Source organism: Panicum hallii, chromosome 4, assembly GCF_002211085.1.
Source record: "Panicum hallii strain FIL2 chromosome 4, PHallii_v3.1, whole genome shotgun sequence".
NCBI lineage: Eukaryota > Viridiplantae > Streptophyta > Magnoliopsida > Poales > Poaceae > Panicum > Panicum hallii.
The window spans coordinates 51,706,345-51,725,091 of NC_038045.1; the positions used below are offsets into that span (position 1 = coordinate 51,706,345).

The window sequence follows — 18,747 nt, forward strand, 5'->3', positions numbered from 1 at the left end:
AAGAAGGCGTCGGTTTTTCTCTTCATGAGCCAGGGGTAAAACGGGAAACCCAAAAAAAGAGCTGTGAAGGAGGGGGGGAAAGGGGCGGAGGGGGGCGACGTCGCCGCGGCCGGAGGCGACGGGGATGAGTCGGAAGGAGGCAGAGCCGGCAGAAGGGGATGGGTCTTCTGCGTCGGGTGCGGATGAGGGAGGAAGTGGCAGTGGCAGTGGCGGAGAGCTGGCGGATGCGCTCGCGCGGCGGCGTTTGTACCGGGAGGTGACACTGGCGCTGCGCTCGGGGCTGCGTGATGCCAAGGCGGACTTCTCCTTCCTCCGCGAGCGTGGTCTCCGCAGCCTCCTCGGTTTTCTTCGCTCCACGGCATCCGCGGCCGACGACGCGCGGCTGCTCCTTTTCCGCCACTCCCAATCCATCCCCGATCTCCAAGGTACTATTCCTCTGTCCATTTTCGGTGATCTGATGCGAAATTATTGGAATCTTGATGAGTTCCATCCGACTACGCAATGGTAGTGTTATTAGGTGAAACAATAATATCTTTTGTGATGACCAATGGCCGTTTGAGATTAATGAACAATCCTTGGACACAAATTAAAGACTGTTAAGTTGGAGCAGTGGGAAGCCTCTTGCTAGAATGTAACATAAACAGGGGGATTGAATCAATACAACACTCATAGGCTCGTTAATTAGATTCTAAGATTCAGCATTAGGTGATAAATGCCCCCAAGCAGCCTTTTGTTTTATACTCCTTCATGTCTCAAGAATGACATCCATAGTAACGATAACTAGGTAGCTGTTGTTGGTAGCATGGTCTAGGTAGTTGTAGTGTTCCTTTTTTCTCCCCATTTGTCGCTTTCTGGCACTTTTACTCCTGCTTTTTAATATAAATAGGTAGCTCGTTTTGTTTAAAAACATTGTAATGCTAACGACATAATTATTCCATTGCCGACTTCTTGGATTGCATTTAATTATTGCCAATGTATAACGACTGCATTCGCTCTGTCCCCTCGTGGTGCGTTTGAGGGAAGTGCAAACCTGTTAAGTGTTAACTATGTATTCGTTATCTTTTTTAAAATCTAAACCTAAATGGACCTACTTAAATCTTGAATATGCTTTATCAATTATTGCAGCTACCAGCTTGATTTTGTAGTCTGAAATTCTCATAATGATCTGTGCCTCGTACAATTAAAATAGTCAAATGGGTGGACTCTGTTGTATGAGAATCATGTCTGTACTCAACTTTTGGAGTTATATGATCATTCTTGTATCTAGCATAAGTTTCGATGAGTAATCTAGTAGAACAATGTTACAATGAGGTATATTTCTTCTTATTGTGGATTTGTAGTGCACATACCAGTTCACAATTTTATAAATCTCAAAAGACATTAATATGCTTAGGCATTTGGCTCGGTATGTTTACACCCGAGAATGCAGCACTTACTGATGAGCTTGTGTTCTGCTACAGTTGTTCCTGTTCTCTTCCAGAATTCATTGCATCAACCGAAGGAAGATCCTGTTGTGACGTTGGATCATATTTTTGGAACCGAACCAATGAGGATTACAAGCCCCTCAACAGATTCTGAAATTGCTCTTGCTCTTAGAGTCTTGGAAGGCTGTTGCCTTTTATATAGCCGATGCACAGCTCTAGCCCACAAATACAAGGCTGTGAAGGTAATCACCATACATTTCTGATAACTAACATTACTTCTGGGCTTCAACAAGGTCAGATTACTGTCAGGAAGTTCCTGTTCTTTGTGACCGTAATCCGTCAACTTTTATTCACCCATGAAGGCCTTCTTTTTGCCAAGCATAATAAACCATAAGTTAACAGGATATCATCCGCTTGTGTGGCTTTAGATGGATTGTGTCTTACATTGATCAGTTACCAACTTAACTTGGTGTAGGTGCTCTTGAATATATTAGCCAGCCGAGGTCCAACTGAGCAAGGAGTGTGCTTGGACGCACTGATATCAGTGATGTTGGAGTCACCCTCAAATCAGATGGTATGGTTACCTCTTTATACCTAAACAATTGCCCAAGTCTTGTATATGTGAAACTTGGTTATCTAGCATTTTGCATCTTTTAGATATAGGTGCTCAGTGTAAAGAGAGCACTTTCAAAAGCAATCGAGTAGACATTCTGATATGATTGAAATGCCTATGTGTTTGGTTGTTACTATTGTAGAGTATATTGGTCTTTATCCTTCAAAGCATGTTTTGCATGGGCTAAGATTTGTGAAAAAATATATTTCGTTCCAACATCATTAATAATTGCTGTAAGTTCACTTGAGTAAGAAAGAATCATATAGCAATAAACAGATTGGCATGCTGGATGTTTCTGGTTTCTATGGCTCTTTCTATTCTTCTGCTGACTGCATTCCATATAACTACTTGGCAAGGATTTTGAGGAATACAGTGGGCTCGAAAAGGTTGCTGAACTTTTAAAGGATGTGCAAGTAGAAAAGCATATAAGGCAAGTATTATTCCACAAGCTCTTTTTTGTCTGAATGCCTAGCCTCATAATTTGAATGTAACTTATTTTTACTGCACCATATAAAGAATATATTATAATGTTTCCTTGAAGAAACACAATCAAGTGAATGATCAAATGAAAAAGGGCCATTAAACCACTATTGGTGGCTTGACAAAGATTCCTTCCCACTTGACAAATCTAATTGTGTCTGCAAGCTTGATGCTCTGTTTAAGTTGTGATGGCTTTTGATATGACTTAGTTTTTTATTCATTTGACACTTCGATGCAGATTGAAATGCGGGGAGTTCCTATTGTTGCTCATTGGCCATGTTTATGTGAAGGAAAACTCTCCCATACATGAACAAATGAAAAATCTATTTGGTGAGCAGTGCGCATCACTCATATGGGCAGCAAGCCGGTTCGGCTCCACCCTTGACGCAGAGCAAAGGCAGATGACTTTGCAAATACAAGCAATGAGAGTTGTCGAATCCTTGGAGCCCTACTAAGCCTGCTGCCTCTGTGTATGTTCCTTATGATGAGTGATGATGATTTGACGACTCTGATCTCAGCTGCTTGCTCCATTTTGTTCATGGCAAGCTTTGTTGTCATTTTCCTCTGTGTAAAGCCATTCTTATTGTGCCCTTTGAGCAAGCTTTGTTTAAAGGGTTGTAGTTCCATTTGAGGGTCATTGAACTAGGAAGGCCATGGATGATGGATTACCAACAAGATTTTGATAGATGGGACTTCCAGATATCCATATCATGTGGTAGATATGAGTGATTGTACCTGTGATTTTGAATAAGAGTGGTTAATCCTAAGTACTAGTCGTGAATGTTTTTTGATCCCTTCACTGATTAAAAGGAATAGAGCCAGATTCTGCACACCGGCACACATTGCATTGTTACTCTGTGAAATCTTAGGTTTTCAACTTTCAAGGCAAAAGTACACTCCCTTGGTGCTGGAATTCATTGCATCTGTACCGTATGAAATCTTTGCTATTGTATTTTTGAACTCGTGCTCGTTTGCAGGAGGAATTAAAAGATCAAAATCATTTTCAAGACTTTCTTTATACAAAACACGCCGCATTGTTGGATGAAGGGAGCATTGACTGATGAGTTCGTAGTTATTTATTCGGTGCTTCTTCAAAGGTTCTAGAGCCTCCCATCACTTGATTTTTGTTTACCAAACGTTCTTTTCTTTTCGTCTTCCTTTCGCTGGCTCTCCTTCCCAGACAGCGTGTGGCTTTGTCACGGTTGCGATCGTCAAACAAACAAATACTTGGTTCAAATCAAAAATGCCCATATCCAATCAATTTGAAAGCTTAGAAAACACAATAGTGGCATTTAGGATTTCATTTTAATTTGTGGGCATCTTGAATTCGAAAATATACGGAAAATGCCACTTGCTATTTCCTTAATCTATTTCCTTTGGCACGTACTCCGCAAACCTCACTGGATATAGCCTTCAATTCGTAAGCTGTTCAAAATATGAATATGACACAGGAGATACGAATCGTTTCAATTCGGAGGATTTTCTCACCTTTTCTCTATTTCCCTTCTTTTATTTTTGGCTTACCTATGCCAGTCCCAGGGAAAGGTCACGTTTGCCCCCGCATCTCTTGCTCCCAGGCCCGACCGCCGCTCATCGTCTCGCTCGTCTGTGTCTCTCTCGCGCGTACTGAGCAGTTGCCATCCGCCGCAGGCCGCAGTGCTCCCTGTCCCCATCCCCCCCCCCCCCCCAGGTCCCCTAGCCTCCTAGTTCGAGGCGGCGCAAGGTGGCGGAGGAGGAGCAGCCGAGAGAAAAAGGCTGAGCGGATACGTGGGGCTGACCGCCAGGAACTGGGAGCGGCTCGCGCCGAGATGGGGAGATAACGAAGAGCCTCCCTCCTCAGCTCCCCCTCCCCCTCCATCAACTGGTACAGAAGTGCAGATACATCCGGACTTGGATTGATTTCTTCTTCATCTTCTGGTAAGAAAGCCCCATCCTGCCTTGATGGATTGCCAAAAGAGTTAATTTTGCTCCGATTTTATCTTCCTTCGCGGCAAGCAATCAATCCCAATCCGTCCGGAACTGTTGCGATCTCTTTGCTGAGTGGTGAAGTGCTAGACCGGTTTAATTCCAATATTTTTACTTGTGATGATCAAGCAATAAAAAAGAAGAGAAAATTGATTGGTTCGTGGTGCCAGTGAGTAGAGCTGCAGTGAACATTACTAGCTTACTTATGTGATGAAATCCACCCCACTTGGAGGTTTATGATTGCCTAAATTGTGCAACTCACTTGACCGTAGAGGCGTGTGGGCTGGCCAGCCGCCACTTGCAAGTAAGTAGCGAACTCAACTTTTAAGACCTTACTTCACTGATGATAGTCCAATGGAGTGAGGAGCAGTTCATTTGTGTAATTATGCATGCCAAGCGCAATGTGCCATGTGCGGTGATTGTAGAATAAAGTTTTGCAGCGGTTATCTGAATTTATGGTTGAGGTTGCGTTCTAGAGGGACATAAGTGGCCTCTGCTTTTACTTTTAGAGAGAGATTCCACCATGGATTTGGCATGAAAAAACATATTAATATAAGAGGATTGGAGTTTCCAGGCTGAAGTTACCCAAATGGATTATTGCAACCAGAATGGTCAGGAAAATAGTTGTCATGTCTAGCTGAATGTTGGCTCAACGCATATTTAATCATTTAACTTTTGCTGTGAATGCCAATAAGTATTTGGTATATTCTTGCAAAACAACAAATGATATTTTCGAATGATATACTCAAAAAACAACATATTATAATATTTCCATAAGCTATGTTAATTTTCATCAAAAAGTTATTCGTGATGGTAATAGTATGATAGGTTTTATAACCAGCAGTGCTCTTTTGTGCCCACAGTTAATTGTTTGCTTTTTGGTGCAGTTTTGTCAACTTCTGTTGCTAATATACATGGAGAATCAATACCAGTGATATCAAGTGAAACATGGACCCCGTCAAACTGGTTGAGGGTTACAAGTTTGATGACCATACTACAAGTGATGTCCGTGTTTGCTTTAAATCTATTGATGAGCAGCCAGAATGGTTTTCCTGCCATTCATCTGTCCTTTCCCAAAATAGCAAGTATTTTGCAGACTGGCTTGGTCAAAATGATGTCCGTTCTAATAATACCATAGAACTTGAGTGCCCAAGAGTTGACTATGACCATTATGTCAAGATGTTGAAGTTAATGTATCTTCCTAGAGAATCAGTTATAGATTCATTTGATTCTGTGAAGTCAGCTGTTGGTGTTCTTCGAGCATCAAATTCTCTCGGATGCGAGTTGGTCACCAAAAGTTGTGTTGAATACATTGAAGCTGCTTCCTGGGATGAAAAGGAGGAGGAGGAGATCTTAGAAGTAGCTCGAACTCTTGGATCCGAAGCGGTTTCTTTGTTAGCCCGTCTTCAAGCCCCAAGTGTGGACGCTGTTAAGAATGTCTTCATCTCTGCCATTCGTTTTGCTACATGCATGGAATCTCCATTCCCTCCTTTCTTGGATGACCTCAAAACTTCTGCCCAGGAGCAAATTGACTTCATGATCCACGAGGATGATGACACTGCTTTGGTTACTACAGATGAAGACGTGAAATCTGTGGTTCAGGAAGGCTTGAGAAAACTGTTATGTTCACTTAGGACTGGACTAGACCTGTTGTCCACTGAGTTTGATCAATCACCTGATCAAGCAGAGCAAAGGATTCTGTGCAGCTTAGCTGACATTGACTGGATAGCTAATCTCTTGGCAAAGATTGAGATGATGCATGACTTTGTTTCTTGCTGGTCAGAAATCTCTGACCACGTTCTTTCAGTGGTTCAGGACAAGAAGTATATCTCAGGCTTGTGGGCTGTGAAGTCAAAGCTTATTGAAGTGACCGGAAAGGCCCTGGATGCTGTTGGCTATGGCTCAGTGGTTCTCCCATCATCATCCAGAGTTCATATCCTGAAGACATGGCTTCCTTATATTCAAATGACAAAGCGTTTTCTAGATGAAAATAGTAAGAATGAAACATCTCTGCAGATGGATTCAGACTTGTTTCAGAATATTGAGAGCGCAATAGTATCAATGGTGTTAGCATTGCCATCGGATGATCAGGCTGATATCCTGTCAGAGTGGATGAAGCAAGCAGAGCAGTTCAAGTATCCTGATCTCACTGAGGCATTTGAGGTGTGGTGTTATCGCAGTAAAACAGCAAAGAGAAGGCTGGTGGGCGGGCTAAATGGAGCTAGCAACCCCACAGTCAGTTTGTAAGGCTACTGTTAATTTGATCTTTTTTCTTGTAGCTCATAGTCAAACTAATTTTCTCATTGTTGTATGTTGTAAAACAGCTCTTCATGTTTAATAAACTTTGGTTTTATTGCAGCACTTTCATGTTTTTTTCAAAAATATGCACTGCCTTTCATCATTTACTTGCACTTGCTGAGATATTTGAGAGTACAGTTCGGGAAGCAACCACTGTTGATCTTTTTCCCACTATTTTACCTCCTAAGTCGTAACCCAGGTTTAAGAGGTTCTGAACTTATGAAGGTGCATGTGTGCAGCTTCAGTTTTAGTCAGGTATTTTACTCATGTTCTTCTGGGAACTGCTTAAGCATGGATCCTAGGACTTCATGAAATACTAGCCAAGTGCTGTAGACTCACTGTCAGCTTATGTTCAATAAGGAAAATAGCCTAATGTTTTTATATCTGGAAATAGATGCATTATCAGTTTAACCCACTGTTAATTTCCTTTTGAGAATAACCAATAGCATGACGTTACCAACACTGATAGAGTTAACAGAAAAAATGAAACGTTGTGATACCTTGATGGTAGTCTACTCTTGATGGAATTTTAGACCTTTTTGCCCTGATACTGAAATGGAAAACAAATGTGTTCCCTTTACAGTGTATTCTTCTGATGAACTTAACACCCCTGGGCTTGCAAGAAACCAAAATTTGTCATATGGGGTGCCGTGATGTGCTGAGCACGAGGGAGGTCATTCTTTAGCGTTATAGTACAGGTTAACAAAGTGGTCCATCAAATAGATTGTTAATTTTAGTTGATAGAGATCACTGTCTTCATTAAACTGCTCGATTCAAATACTCGGACTAAATTACGGTCCATCCTAATCCAGCTACTGATCTATTCATCCCTACATCATTAGCCACTTCAAACTGAACCATTTGGGGTTTGGCACTTCTGCGAAAGGCGGTGCATTATTAAGTTGTCCGGTTATGGCACAGGAATCTTCGGTGCCTTTCAGCTAATCATCAACAGTTTCTCAGCCATCATGAGGCCAATCTTCTGCTAATGATATCCTAAATCATGCCAATCACTTGATTAAGTACATCTAGTAGGTTTAGTTGTGTACTTATTGGTAGAAAGTGATCATTTTTATGACAGAAGGAATCAAGGGATGATTGCTAGCAAGTGTCCAGCTTAGTTCTTCTATCTCCTGATGTGTTAGGGTTACCTAGAAAGGGGCTTTCCTCCTAGTGGAACATAAAGGGTGGTGTTTAACAACTAGTTAGAGGTACAATGAGTCTTCCCAGTCCATCATTCTTTAATCCTCTACCTAATTAGATCATGTGTGGTCTTTATAGTCTCTCTTCTAACAAGTAAACAGTAACCGTCTCCAGATTAACAACTGTTTAGGAGTGCCATGAGACCCTCCTAGTCAACTGTTACCGAACTGGCAATAGAACTGTAGTGGAGCTTGAGTTGCAAGCATGTTTAACCTTCTTTTGTTTGCTGCTACCTTTTTCTCTCACCCGTGCTTAACGCGATAGAAAATTCAGCAAACTGCTCCAGTTGGAGTTGAGAACCAAATCCATGGTCCCTTTTTCTTCAGCTGCAAACAAGCTATCTATATGATTCCAGGCATGATTGGATGACGTGCGAATAGTGAAGTCCACTACTGCAAGGGGCCAAATGAAGAGTATCTAGTGCAATGGATGGAATCATTGTACTTGGTTAATGGAGTTGAAACCTTGATCTAGTGTAATCTAATATATCGTGACATATAGACGGAAATGAAGAAATTGTTGAGGCATGCCTGAATCAGTTTCACCCAAAAGCTTAAGCCGATGAGAAAATTTAGTCGATTTACTTTTACTCATGCTTCAACATAAACATATGAAATACTGATCTTTGCAGCTACAGACAATACCCAGAACACACTAGCATGTACTTGTATACATATGGCTATATATTTACAGGCTTAAAGCTGTACTGTATATTTGTAATGCATATTCTACTATTGCTTTCCTTCTGTATTACTACTAGTTTACTGCTATCTCCGCTGGTTTTTTAGACTGATACTGTTACTACTACTATGTTTTTCAGGATGTGTGATCTCATCAGGGGGCGTATCGTTGGCGATCAAAATTTCCAAATCTCGAGGCTCCTACGCGAGGGCCATGCCGCGGTCTGCATTGGAGCTCTGGACCTGGAGCCGGAAGCCGCCGGCGCTGACATGGACACTCATCTTCTGAACCTTCTCTGCCGTTATGTTCTCAGAGAAGCTCCACAGCTTGGCGGCCTCCTCGCTGCTGGCGCCCAGCCTCGACGGCGATGCCTCGTTGCAGTCGGCGAAGTACTTCCCGGACACTCCGGCCACCGCCGGGTGCACCGCCACGTAGCACGTCGTCGCGGCCGCCTGATGAAGGATCAGACTTCAGCATGCTGGAGCAGAGTAGTAACAGGGCAGAAGAATGATGATCAGGTGAGCTGGTGAAGCGAGCTGACCTGAGGGATCGTCTTGAGGAGCTTCGACGCCAGGAAGAACACTGTATCTGCAGTCAGCATGAAGCCATGCATCTTGTCAGAATTAAGGTTCGTTTTTTTCTGATAAACGAATTAAGGTTCGTTCATTATTGTAGGCGATGGAACGAAGGAGAAAGGGAAGTGAAGGGATCAGTCAGAGAAGAGGACGCACTGGTGACGAGGCCGTCGCGGTCGCGGATGAGCCGGGTCCTGACGATGCCGGGGTGGACGCAGTTGGCCGTCACGTTGGCATTCATCTCCCTCAGCCGTTCGGCGAGCGCTCTGGTGTGCAGGACGTTGGCGAGCTTGGACAGCGCGTACGCCTTCGTCGGATCGTACGGTCTGGATGGAAATCAATCATCAGGTAACAAAATAAATCAGAGCCGCCGGCCGCCGGCAATCTCAATCTTGAATCGATGGCGGCAGCTAGCTAGAGCACGCACATCTTCCTGCGGGTGACGCGGTCGAGGTAGCCGACGGCGTCGTCGCCGGCGAACCAGCTGTGGATGGTGGAGGAGACGTTGATGATGCGGCCCTCGACGCCGGTCGCCCGCGCCGTCTCCGCCATCTTCTCCAGCAGCAGCCGCGTCAGCAAGAAGTGCCCTGGGATTTCAATTCGTCTTGGCAGTTAGCCACCTCGCCGGTATTTGAAGTACTAGTAACCATTCTGTGATTTAACCTGCTCGCCGTACCTAAGTAGTTGGTGGCGAAGGTCATCTCGACGCCGTCCTCCGACACGGAGAAGCGGTCGGCGTACTTGCCGGCGTTGTTGCTGAAACGATGGAGCCAAGCGTGTCATCGTATCGCCGACGAGCCAATGATTAGTAAAGTTGTGCCAGTGCTCGCGGTGGCCGTAATTGGTGGTGGTGGTGTGATGGTGTCAGGTGTGTGATAGACCAGACCAGTACGAGAGAGGAGCGGAACGTACACGAGGAGGTTGAGCGGGAGGCCGAGCGCGAGGAAGCGCGCGACGAAGCGGCGCACGGAGGCGAGGGAGCTGAGGTCCAGCGGCAGCACGACGACGTCGGCGCCGGGGCACTCGGCGCGGAGGCGCGCGCGGGCGTCCTCGGCGGCCTTGAGGCTCCGCGCCGGCAGCACCAGCCGCGCGCCGCGCTTGGCCAGCACGCGCGCCGTCTCCGCCCCGATCCCCGACGTCGCGCCGGTGATGATGGCCGTCACGTGGCGGAGGTCCCCGCACCCAGCGGTGGCCTCCTCGGCCGTGGCGCGCGAGCCGAAGCCGCTCGGCCCCGCCGTGCCCGCCAGGTACCTCAGTGAGGTCAGCATCGCGCTGCTAGCACTGCTACTGTAGCAGCCGAGAGATAGAGATCAGAAGCTGGACGCTGTCTAGTAGCCGGAGGTGATCGATCGAGCTGAGGTGGTATGCTTGGTGGTGTGGCCTTGAGGAAGGAGACGAGAGGGTATAAATAGAGCGGGAATGGAGTGAGCGAGCGTAGTGGTGGTTAAAGCCTGGCTTGCTTTGCTTTCTTCCTCGCGCAGCTGCTCTGGAAAGATAGATCAGAGGGCCTCCAGAGATTAAAGCCAGTTTGTTTAGTTTAATTTGCGAAGAAAAGAACAAATAATGCAGCAGGTGATGATCTCATCGCCGTGGCCGTGGCCGTGCGCGCGGGCGTGTCAGTCAGCGCGGGAGTGAGCTGGGCGCATCATCAACCTCGCCATCATCAACAATATCTTTGCTTTGTTTATATATATGTGTATATATGTATATGTTTGTTTTTCCTCTATACCTGCTCGTATAGAGCGTGCCAGTAGAGACAAGTTTCGGCAGGGTGTGGGGCCCGCCCATCAAATATAAGCCATCTTCTTCTTCCAACATTCTCCTCCTGTCCGTCCATCAGTTCCTCTAGATTAGCGAAGTGAGCGTAGCTGTGGTACGCGATGTGATCGTCAACAGCGAGATATCTGTATGTCAATATCGATAATCAGCTGACTCAGTTTCTCAAAGGTGCTTATGGAGTAATAAGGTTGCGTGCGTGTATTCATATAGATAAGTGTGTATACATGTTTGTGAGTGTCTGCGTCTGTATTATGCTTCTTTAAAAAAGAAAGTTCCTCTAGATTGGATGGCCCCTGAAAGAAGAAGAAAAATTAAATCATGTCATGTGTGCCTTATTGATCAATTACAGAATTATTTACAGTGACAATGTTTCAATGTTTTATGCGAATGCAATATAAGAAAGTGAGAGGTAGCAATTTGGATGCTGCATCCGGAGTCATCGGCCGGCCGGTCAGCACTCAGCAGTATAGTTTTCAATTCGGCCGAGGCATGTGGGCCGGCTCACGGCCCGGCTATTCTATTTGGCCTGGCACGGGCTCATCAGCCCGGCACGAAGTTAATCGGGTCTGGCTCAGCCCAGCAAGAGCCTCATGTCGTGCCTAGGCCGAAGCTGCGGCACGTGGGCCAGCCCGACCCGGCACTGTTAACTAACCTGGACTGATAGGTCCCATAATTTCAGCCCACCGAATGAAACTCCACCGCCAGCCCACATATATACATATATTTTTATCCTCAAAACCCTAACTCCCACCCACTCCATTGTGGCGCCGCCCGACCTGCTCTCCACCTTGTGCGACGGCGGCCAGCGGCACCTCCTTCCCTCCCCGCGCGGCGCACCTCCTCCCCTCCTTCCCGCGGCGGCGTGGCCTGCTCTCGCCAGCACCTCCTCCCCTCCCTGCCAGCGGTGTGGCCAGCAGCACCTCCTCCCCTCCCCGCGAGGCAGTGCGATGTAGCCCGCGTCCAATCGCCTCTCCGCTTGCTGCGCGGCGGCGCAGCCAGCCGTTTCGTGCCACAGACCTGCGTGGGCTAATTGGACCGCAGGGGCCGGCCCGACACGACTAAAAGTCCCTGGTGCTGTGCCTGGGCCAAGGCCTCGGCACGTGGGCCGGCCTAGCCCGTCACGAATAAGTAATCCGACCAATCATGCCGGACCTAATAGGGCCCGAGCCGTGCCGTGCCGGGTGGCCCAAATGGCCAACTATACTCAGCAGCTGCTGGTCTGGTCCAATTTTATTCAGCATGCGGTGCCGAGAGGAGAGACAATGTTGATGGCGAGCAGGACGTGACGGGGGACGGATTGCTGGTTGTCTCGATCGGTTGGCACCTTCGTCGAGCGCCTTGTGGTCGTGCGAGACGTCGCCTTCCCGATCCGGCGACGACGGCGACCCCGCCGGACTTTTTTTGTCTCGTGTCTCGGCTGTGTCGTTCCGTCGATCGTGCGTGCGTGTCCGGTGTCCCTCTCGCTCGCCAACCCATCATCACCTGTCTCTGCGTGCGCAACTGGCGCGAGTCATGCAGCCACGAGCTGTAGCAGCTCGTCTTCGTCCACGGCTGTGACTTATGTTTATCCAGTAATTAGACCACTTAAAATTTCTTCCATACTTCATCCAACCATGAAAACATATCGTTATCTGGATATATATATATATATAGTTCATATATTCATGTGCCAAAGCTCTAATCCAGAGAAAGAGAAATTTGAACCTGAAAGGTTCACATATTTTAGTCTGAGCTAGCTATTCGTTCCTAAGTGAGTGATTTGGCTGTAGCTAGCTATGGATTAAACAAAGCCTAATTAATGGCTCATGCTATGTAGGGCCCGTTTGGCCGGAGTATGTTATATATTTTGCTCCATGCTAACTGTTTCTAGAAGGGATGCTTTCCCTGCTGTACTTCTCTATTCTCTTCCATGCGCCAAAGCTCAGACCTGATTTATTTATTTATTTTTTGTAAAAAAGACTTTATTTGGACCTAAAATGATTGTTATCATTTAGACATAACTTAGAGGCTGGAAATTGTTTTAAAAACCAGCCAAACTGAAAGGGCTATTCTTAGTTAATAGTGGCCAGTGGGCTCGATTTCAGTTGGGCTTGCAAATTAATCAAATCAAATTTAAAAGTTGCAACAGCCCAGTGGTGGTGGGTGGGGAGCACGCAGCGAGCTCCAAGACTGGGAGCAAAGAGGAGCAGGTCACGTTTGCGAAAACAAGTACGCGTTGCTCCAAACAAAATCAAACGGCCATGGAAAAGATGGAGAGAGAAAAAAGAGGAGGTGATGGGGACTGGACCTCAAGAATAGCAGTTATGGTGGGGGCTTTGGATCCGGCGGAGATTTTGTTGGCCTTGTTTTTTGTGAGTGTGCGTGGTTGCAGTAGTAACAAAAAGAAGTGCAGGACCATGTTAGTTCAATGATCTTGTTGTTTTGTTTATGCACTTTAGTTTTGTTAGCGAAGATATAGATGGCTATAAGGGTAGAAGAAAGTTTGAAATCATATGAAAATCATGCACATATATACATAAAAGTTTAGGTATTTCCTCCTTCTGGATCAAAGGGAGATTTGGAATGAAGCGTACAAAGAGATCCTCCATTTTCTCTTGTCCTGTGATTCATTGGCTTCTTTTCTGGAACAGGTCCCCCAAAGATCCTCTTGATGCAAAAGACAATCTCTGCAACACATAGGAGATGGTTTTCGTGAAAAATCTTCCAATTATTGGTGCAGAATAACATAGCATAAGATATGTAGTGATTTGGTGGTTATTTGTTCTTCCCCTTGAAACAAAGTTTAGCATGGCAGCAACTTTGCTATTGACTGGATGAAACTTCAAACACCCTATTTTCAATTCATTTATAGATATTTTTCCCTGGCCACTGAGATTGTGAAATGCTGCTCAAGTTCATAATCTCTCTGGCCAGTAACAGTAGTAGCAGTACACCCAATGACCCAGTACTCAATAGCACCAGAAAGGTCTGGTAAGGTGTCACTCTGATGGATCCCCTCTGGGCAATGATATGCTTGACTCTTGTTTTGCCTTTTGTTCTCATGTTACAATGTTAAAGCCAAGAAAAAAGAACAAAATGTATAAGATTTGGCATGAGCCCATAGGTGATAAACAATTGCACGTGGTTATAGATGCTGCATCAGCTGTGAAGGTGATGCCCAATTTGGCTACAAATTGTTGTTGCAATCATTGCTCAATCCTAGCTCCTTGTTTAGAGTTCAATTAATCATCCCTCTCTTCTTTTATTATTCTAGGGTCTAAAAAGCAGTCTGACTACCAGAGCACCTACTCTGACATGTTGTGAAGAGAAAATCATCAGTAGGATGTAGATATGCTAAAGATCATCCTAATGCAGGTGAATACTTCCTTCAATATACAGAATACTTCTTATTAGTCTTATTTTCTTCACATGGATTATACAAGTATACAAACTGAAATATGCATTAGAATAATAGTAATAGTACTAGATGCAAAATAGAAAAGTTAGCGACTGCCTATCCAAATCTAGAGATAATACATGTCAGCTTAATTGGTTTTGATCAATCACTACCTGTTTCTTCATCATTGTCTTGTGAGCTTCGTGAGCATCCTTCAGTTATCTTCCTATCTGCAGGCATCTCTTATTGGCTTCTCTTATCAATTAATATGATCCTCTGAATGAAAGTAGCAATTAACGATGCACTAATTGCAACTTAAGTTTCAAGGAGAGAGAGAGAGTGGACTAGACGTGTACTTTGAAAGGGACCTGCAATCCCCAAGGATAGGGGATTCCATCAGATTTCCTTTCCTGGTGTCACCTGCTCGTCCAACACGCACACAAACCGATGGCAAATGATCCGGTGACGATAACTGGATCTTAATCCTGCCCCACACTCCACTGAGAATGCTGAAACAGTGAGTTCCAAATCAGAACAACTCTTGTTTTGCTCGTACAATAATAGTATGCTCATCCCCATCCCCCAAGATTCTTCCTTGGTGCATACAGGCTTGGACTTTGGACCATTCTTTATGTACTCAATCGAACACACGGCCCATACTTGTTCCTTTCAGACATAACAATACAAAACTTTGATCCCCTTCCCTGGACTTTTTGGCTAAGATCACGAGCATGCACGGTGTAATAATGCAAAAGAGAATTTGGCGCGTGCACTGACCGAAAGGCATTTTTGCCATGAAAAACCACTCGTGGATCAGCTCAAATCTTCGCTGATAGCAACTGGGTAAGTGGCCAGGTCAAACACCTTGATCAACATACTGACTCCCAACTTCCAGCACCCTGCAAAACCATAAATTAAGCCGCAATGATGCATGACTATGCCCAGTGATTATGCTTAATGGTTTTCAACTGAAAGTCATGAGATGATGATGAAGGCTTAGACTCTCAGCAAACCCTGAGCACACTATAGGTGGTTTAAGGCATAATCAACCTTGTAAAGTATGTGCAGGAGAGACTGAAGGCAGTAAAGTATCACTTGTGCAATGCGAACACAAGTGCATCCAATTTTTCATCTTTTTTCCCTTAAGAAAAGGTAAAACTCACAGAAGTAGTATGCTAAATACTACTGCAAGAACAAACTGGCGATGGATCACTTTGTTTTAAAAAGGAAGCCCAAAACGAAGATAGTAGGATGATTTCAGCATCCTGATGTCTGATTGTTACTGCACATTGTCAGAAATGATATTGATCTGTGTCTGAGGAGATGAAGTCATACAAGAAGAAACTTATGAAACCAAGAGATCAAATTTAAACACGTGAACATTCACTGCTGTTGTACTAACAGATCAAGATATGGTGAAAAAAGTGAGTGCTTGAAATATTCATTAGAACCACACAAACCCAGATTTTTGCTGCAGTTGATCAAGAAGATTCATGCTCCTCACTCTGACGTATCACAAGAATTGGTTTGTGAATCTGAACTTAGAATAATAGAGATATCTTATTTTATTTTACACCCTAACCTATACCAACTATAATGATGATAGGGATAACCTAATTCACTTATCATTTAACAGAAGTAGGCACCAATATTTCTTAATCTAGACACAAACACACTTATCTCGTGGAGGAGTGTTATGAACTTTGACAATATGTACACAGCTTGAGCTCTACAAAAATGAATTAGTTGATGATATACCAAGGTATGAGTAATCAGCCCTCCATACAAATGAAATCACAGAATGGAATCTTGCTACTTGTACAACTGAAAAGATAAGACAAGAAGCATATATGGAAGATCAACATGTAAGATGAGAAGAATGGGAGTCCAGGTGATGGTCAAAATATTCAGATTCAGAATCGTAACAGAACAAGCACAAGTTTCATAATAAATTCAAAACATTTCTATATTAAGATCTCAAGGACAAGGCACACAATAGAAAAGTTAAGCTTGATTCTTCACATGAATGTTTTACAGGTGTGGATGTGAACATTTGGGTATAAAACAAAGAGTTTGCTAGTCAATTGAATGTGAAGCAGTCATAGTAAACTGTCTTAAAACATGAGAGCATGCAACAACTGTGTTGGTTTCACATAAAGGCTCTTTCTAATGTTGCCTTGCAGGTTCAATATGGTTGGCAGTTCCATTCAAGATATAAAGTAGGAAGTAGGAACAACACCCAAAGCAAAAGCAGTTTTTTCCCCTTGAATTAGAAGTGGTAAATTACGCACATAAGTCAGAATCACTTACAGTTCAACAAGTCTGTAAATGGATATACTCTTCAAATTAGGCATTTTGATGATAAAAGCAAAAATGTGATCCATTGATATCCACCAAAGAGTACAACAGGGTGACCGACCAGTCAGTTTTCTGTTACATTACTCCACCCGGAAAGGGAGAAAAAAATCTGATCTCAAATTGCTTCTCCAGTAAGGACAGACACAAGAAATTAAAAGAATTGATCCAACATTGCTCTTGCAATATAACAGTGCACACAAAAACTTGTGCCGTGGTACCAAAACTCCGGCAATCAGGCTGGGGATTTCGCCCCAACAGACACCAGCTTCGTCTGAAGCAATCACACAGGCAGAAAACAATCTAAGGAAGGATTGATCACAAGACGAATAACCATCCACGTTTGTAGCACACGAGCGTGATCACAGTCACCGCGGACCACACAGCCATGACCCACCAAGCTGCAAGCAATGCTGCCTCCTTCATTGCAACAGACCATCCAACGAGCCAATCCAGTCCCTCAACGCCCTCAAAGAAGTCCTTCCCTTGCACCCGCCACAACGCAAGCAGTGACAGCACCAGCAATGGCGGAGCAACGAGCTGTGTGGCCACGGCACAGAGGTGATGGTTGTGCAAGAACACCTTGGCCCGGCCATACTCCGTATCCGGGGCGCGGCTCGCGTGCAGTCGCTGGTACCAGCAGAACACGGCCTCGTTGAGGTACATCTGCACGGCCGGCCGCGCGGCCAGCAGCTGCAGCCCAGCCGCGGCAGCGAGCAGCCTCACCTCCTGCTCCGCGCCGTCCACGAACCCGCAGCATTGTAGGATCGAGGCCACAGAGGAGACGAGGACGGCGAGGTGGAGGAGGAGGCGCGCGGGCGCCGATGACGCGAGCACCGCGAGCCCGGTGCGGGGCTGGTCGGTGCCGAGCCAGAACGCGCGCGCGAACCGCGCGGCCGGGAGCGCGGCAAGCGACGCGAGGGCGCCAGCGAAGGGGCTGGAGGAAAGCAGAGTTGCGACGAGGAGCGCTCCGAGCGCGGCGGCGAGCTGCGCGGGGCGCGGCGACGGGACGACGACGTGGCGGAGGAGCGCAACGAAGAGGAAGGCTGCGGGGACGAGCGGCGCGAGCGGGGAGACCGCGGAGGCGGCCGGGAGGAGGAGCGCGGGCGGCAGGAGCGCGAGCGGCAGGAGGAACGCGGCGTGGTAGGCGCCAAAGTGGGGGCGCGAGGCGAGCGTGCCGTGGGAGAGGCGGAGGCGGTAGAGCTGCGCGGAGGTGGCGTCGAACGCGTCCTTGGCGGCGGCGCGCTTGGAGGAACCCTTGGCGGGGCCGGCGTTGTCGCCGGGCGGGCGCAGGACGGCGCGCGGGGTGTTGGAGGGGACGGCGTCGGGGTGGATGTAGGTGTGGAGGGCGTAGAGGAAGAGGGAGGGGAGGTGGAGGAAGTGGGCGGCCGCGGCGAGCGCGATCCCTGCGGCGGCGTGGAGCAGCGCCGGCGGGATCGGGATGGGGAAGGAGAGGGACACGGCCATCGCCGGCGGCCGGAGCTGGGTGACGAGCAGGTAGGTGGGTGGATCACTGGATCTGAGTGGTGGGGCGACGGAGAAAGCAGAGCTGCAGAGCAGAGCCTGTGCAGCGGCCAGTGGGAGATGGCCGATGGGCGTCCGCGGGGTATGGGCCGGGCTTCGGCCTGTAATGTTGTGGGTTTTAAATCTGGGCTGGTAATTATGGGCTTTAGATCTGGGCTTCTTTGGACATCTTCTCTTTTTTCTTTTCCTTTTTTAACTCAGAAGTTCAGAAGTTTTTGTTTTACTTTTTTTGCGAGGGAATTGAGACTGTAACCTCTAGAACGGTTAGAAGTCTAAACCTGCCACAACTCACTCAGCTAGTGTGTTAAGGTTAAGCTACGATCCAAAATTGCTGCCACAAGAAAGCTCAGAATGCAGAAATTGCTGCATTCAGGACCCAAATTTTTTTTGGACATCTCATTTCAATTTAGCACTGTCGAATCAGAACTATTTAACAACTTACATAGTATAACACATAGATAGAGACTGGCAAAA

The 18,747-nt window shown here is 46.1% G+C and overlaps 4 protein-coding genes across 5 annotated transcripts; 2 read left to right on the plus strand and 2 right to left on the minus strand.

Annotated features, from left to right (window-relative positions):
- The first annotated feature begins 40 nt into the window (after positions 1–40).
- Positions 41–3,349, plus strand: LOC112889281. Its single transcript, XM_025955835.1, has 5 exons — positions 41–425; positions 1,461–1,666; positions 1,900–1,998; positions 2,394–2,467; positions 2,756–3,349. The coding sequence occupies exons 1-5, from the start codon at positions 125–127 to the stop codon at positions 2,970–2,972; spliced, it is 897 nt and encodes a 298-aa protein (XP_025811620.1). The 5' UTR covers positions 41–124; the 3' UTR covers positions 2,973–3,349.
- Positions 3,350–4,088: 739 nt separating this feature from the next.
- On the plus strand, positions 4,089–6,843 carry LOC112889492 (BTB/POZ domain-containing protein At3g05675-like). Of its 2 annotated transcripts, none has more exons than XM_025956166.1 (2): positions 4,089–4,434; positions 5,370–6,843. In XM_025956166.1, the coding sequence occupies exon 2, from the start codon at positions 5,431–5,433 to the stop codon at positions 6,727–6,729; it is 1,299 nt and encodes a 432-aa protein (XP_025811951.1). In that variant the 5' UTR covers positions 4,089–4,434; positions 5,370–5,430; the 3' UTR covers positions 6,730–6,843. The 2 variants fall into 2 exon arrangements, with proteins under 2 accessions (XP_025811951.1, XP_025811952.1); XM_025956167.1 differs by lacking the exon at positions 4,089–4,434 and adding an exon at positions 4,448–4,786.
- A 1,702-nt stretch (positions 6,844–8,545) lies between these two features.
- On the minus strand, positions 8,546–11,102 carry LOC112889493 (short-chain dehydrogenase TIC 32, chloroplastic-like). Its single transcript, XM_025956168.1, has 6 exons — positions 10,152–11,102; positions 9,916–9,995; positions 9,667–9,826; positions 9,396–9,565; positions 9,206–9,252; positions 8,546–9,116 (listed from the first exon to the last, which is right to left on the minus strand). The coding sequence occupies exons 1-6, from the start codon at positions 10,505–10,507 to the stop codon at positions 8,865–8,867; spliced, it is 1,065 nt and encodes a 354-aa protein (XP_025811953.1). The 5' UTR covers positions 10,508–11,102; the 3' UTR covers positions 8,546–8,864.
- A 5,651-nt stretch (positions 11,103–16,753) lies between these two features.
- On the minus strand, positions 16,754–18,450 carry LOC112890869. Its single transcript, XM_025957738.1, has one exon. The coding sequence runs from the start codon at positions 18,214–18,216 to the stop codon at positions 17,068–17,070; it is 1,149 nt and encodes a 382-aa protein (XP_025813523.1). The 5' UTR covers positions 18,217–18,450; the 3' UTR covers positions 16,754–17,067.
- Positions 18,451–18,747: the final 297 nt, after the last annotated feature.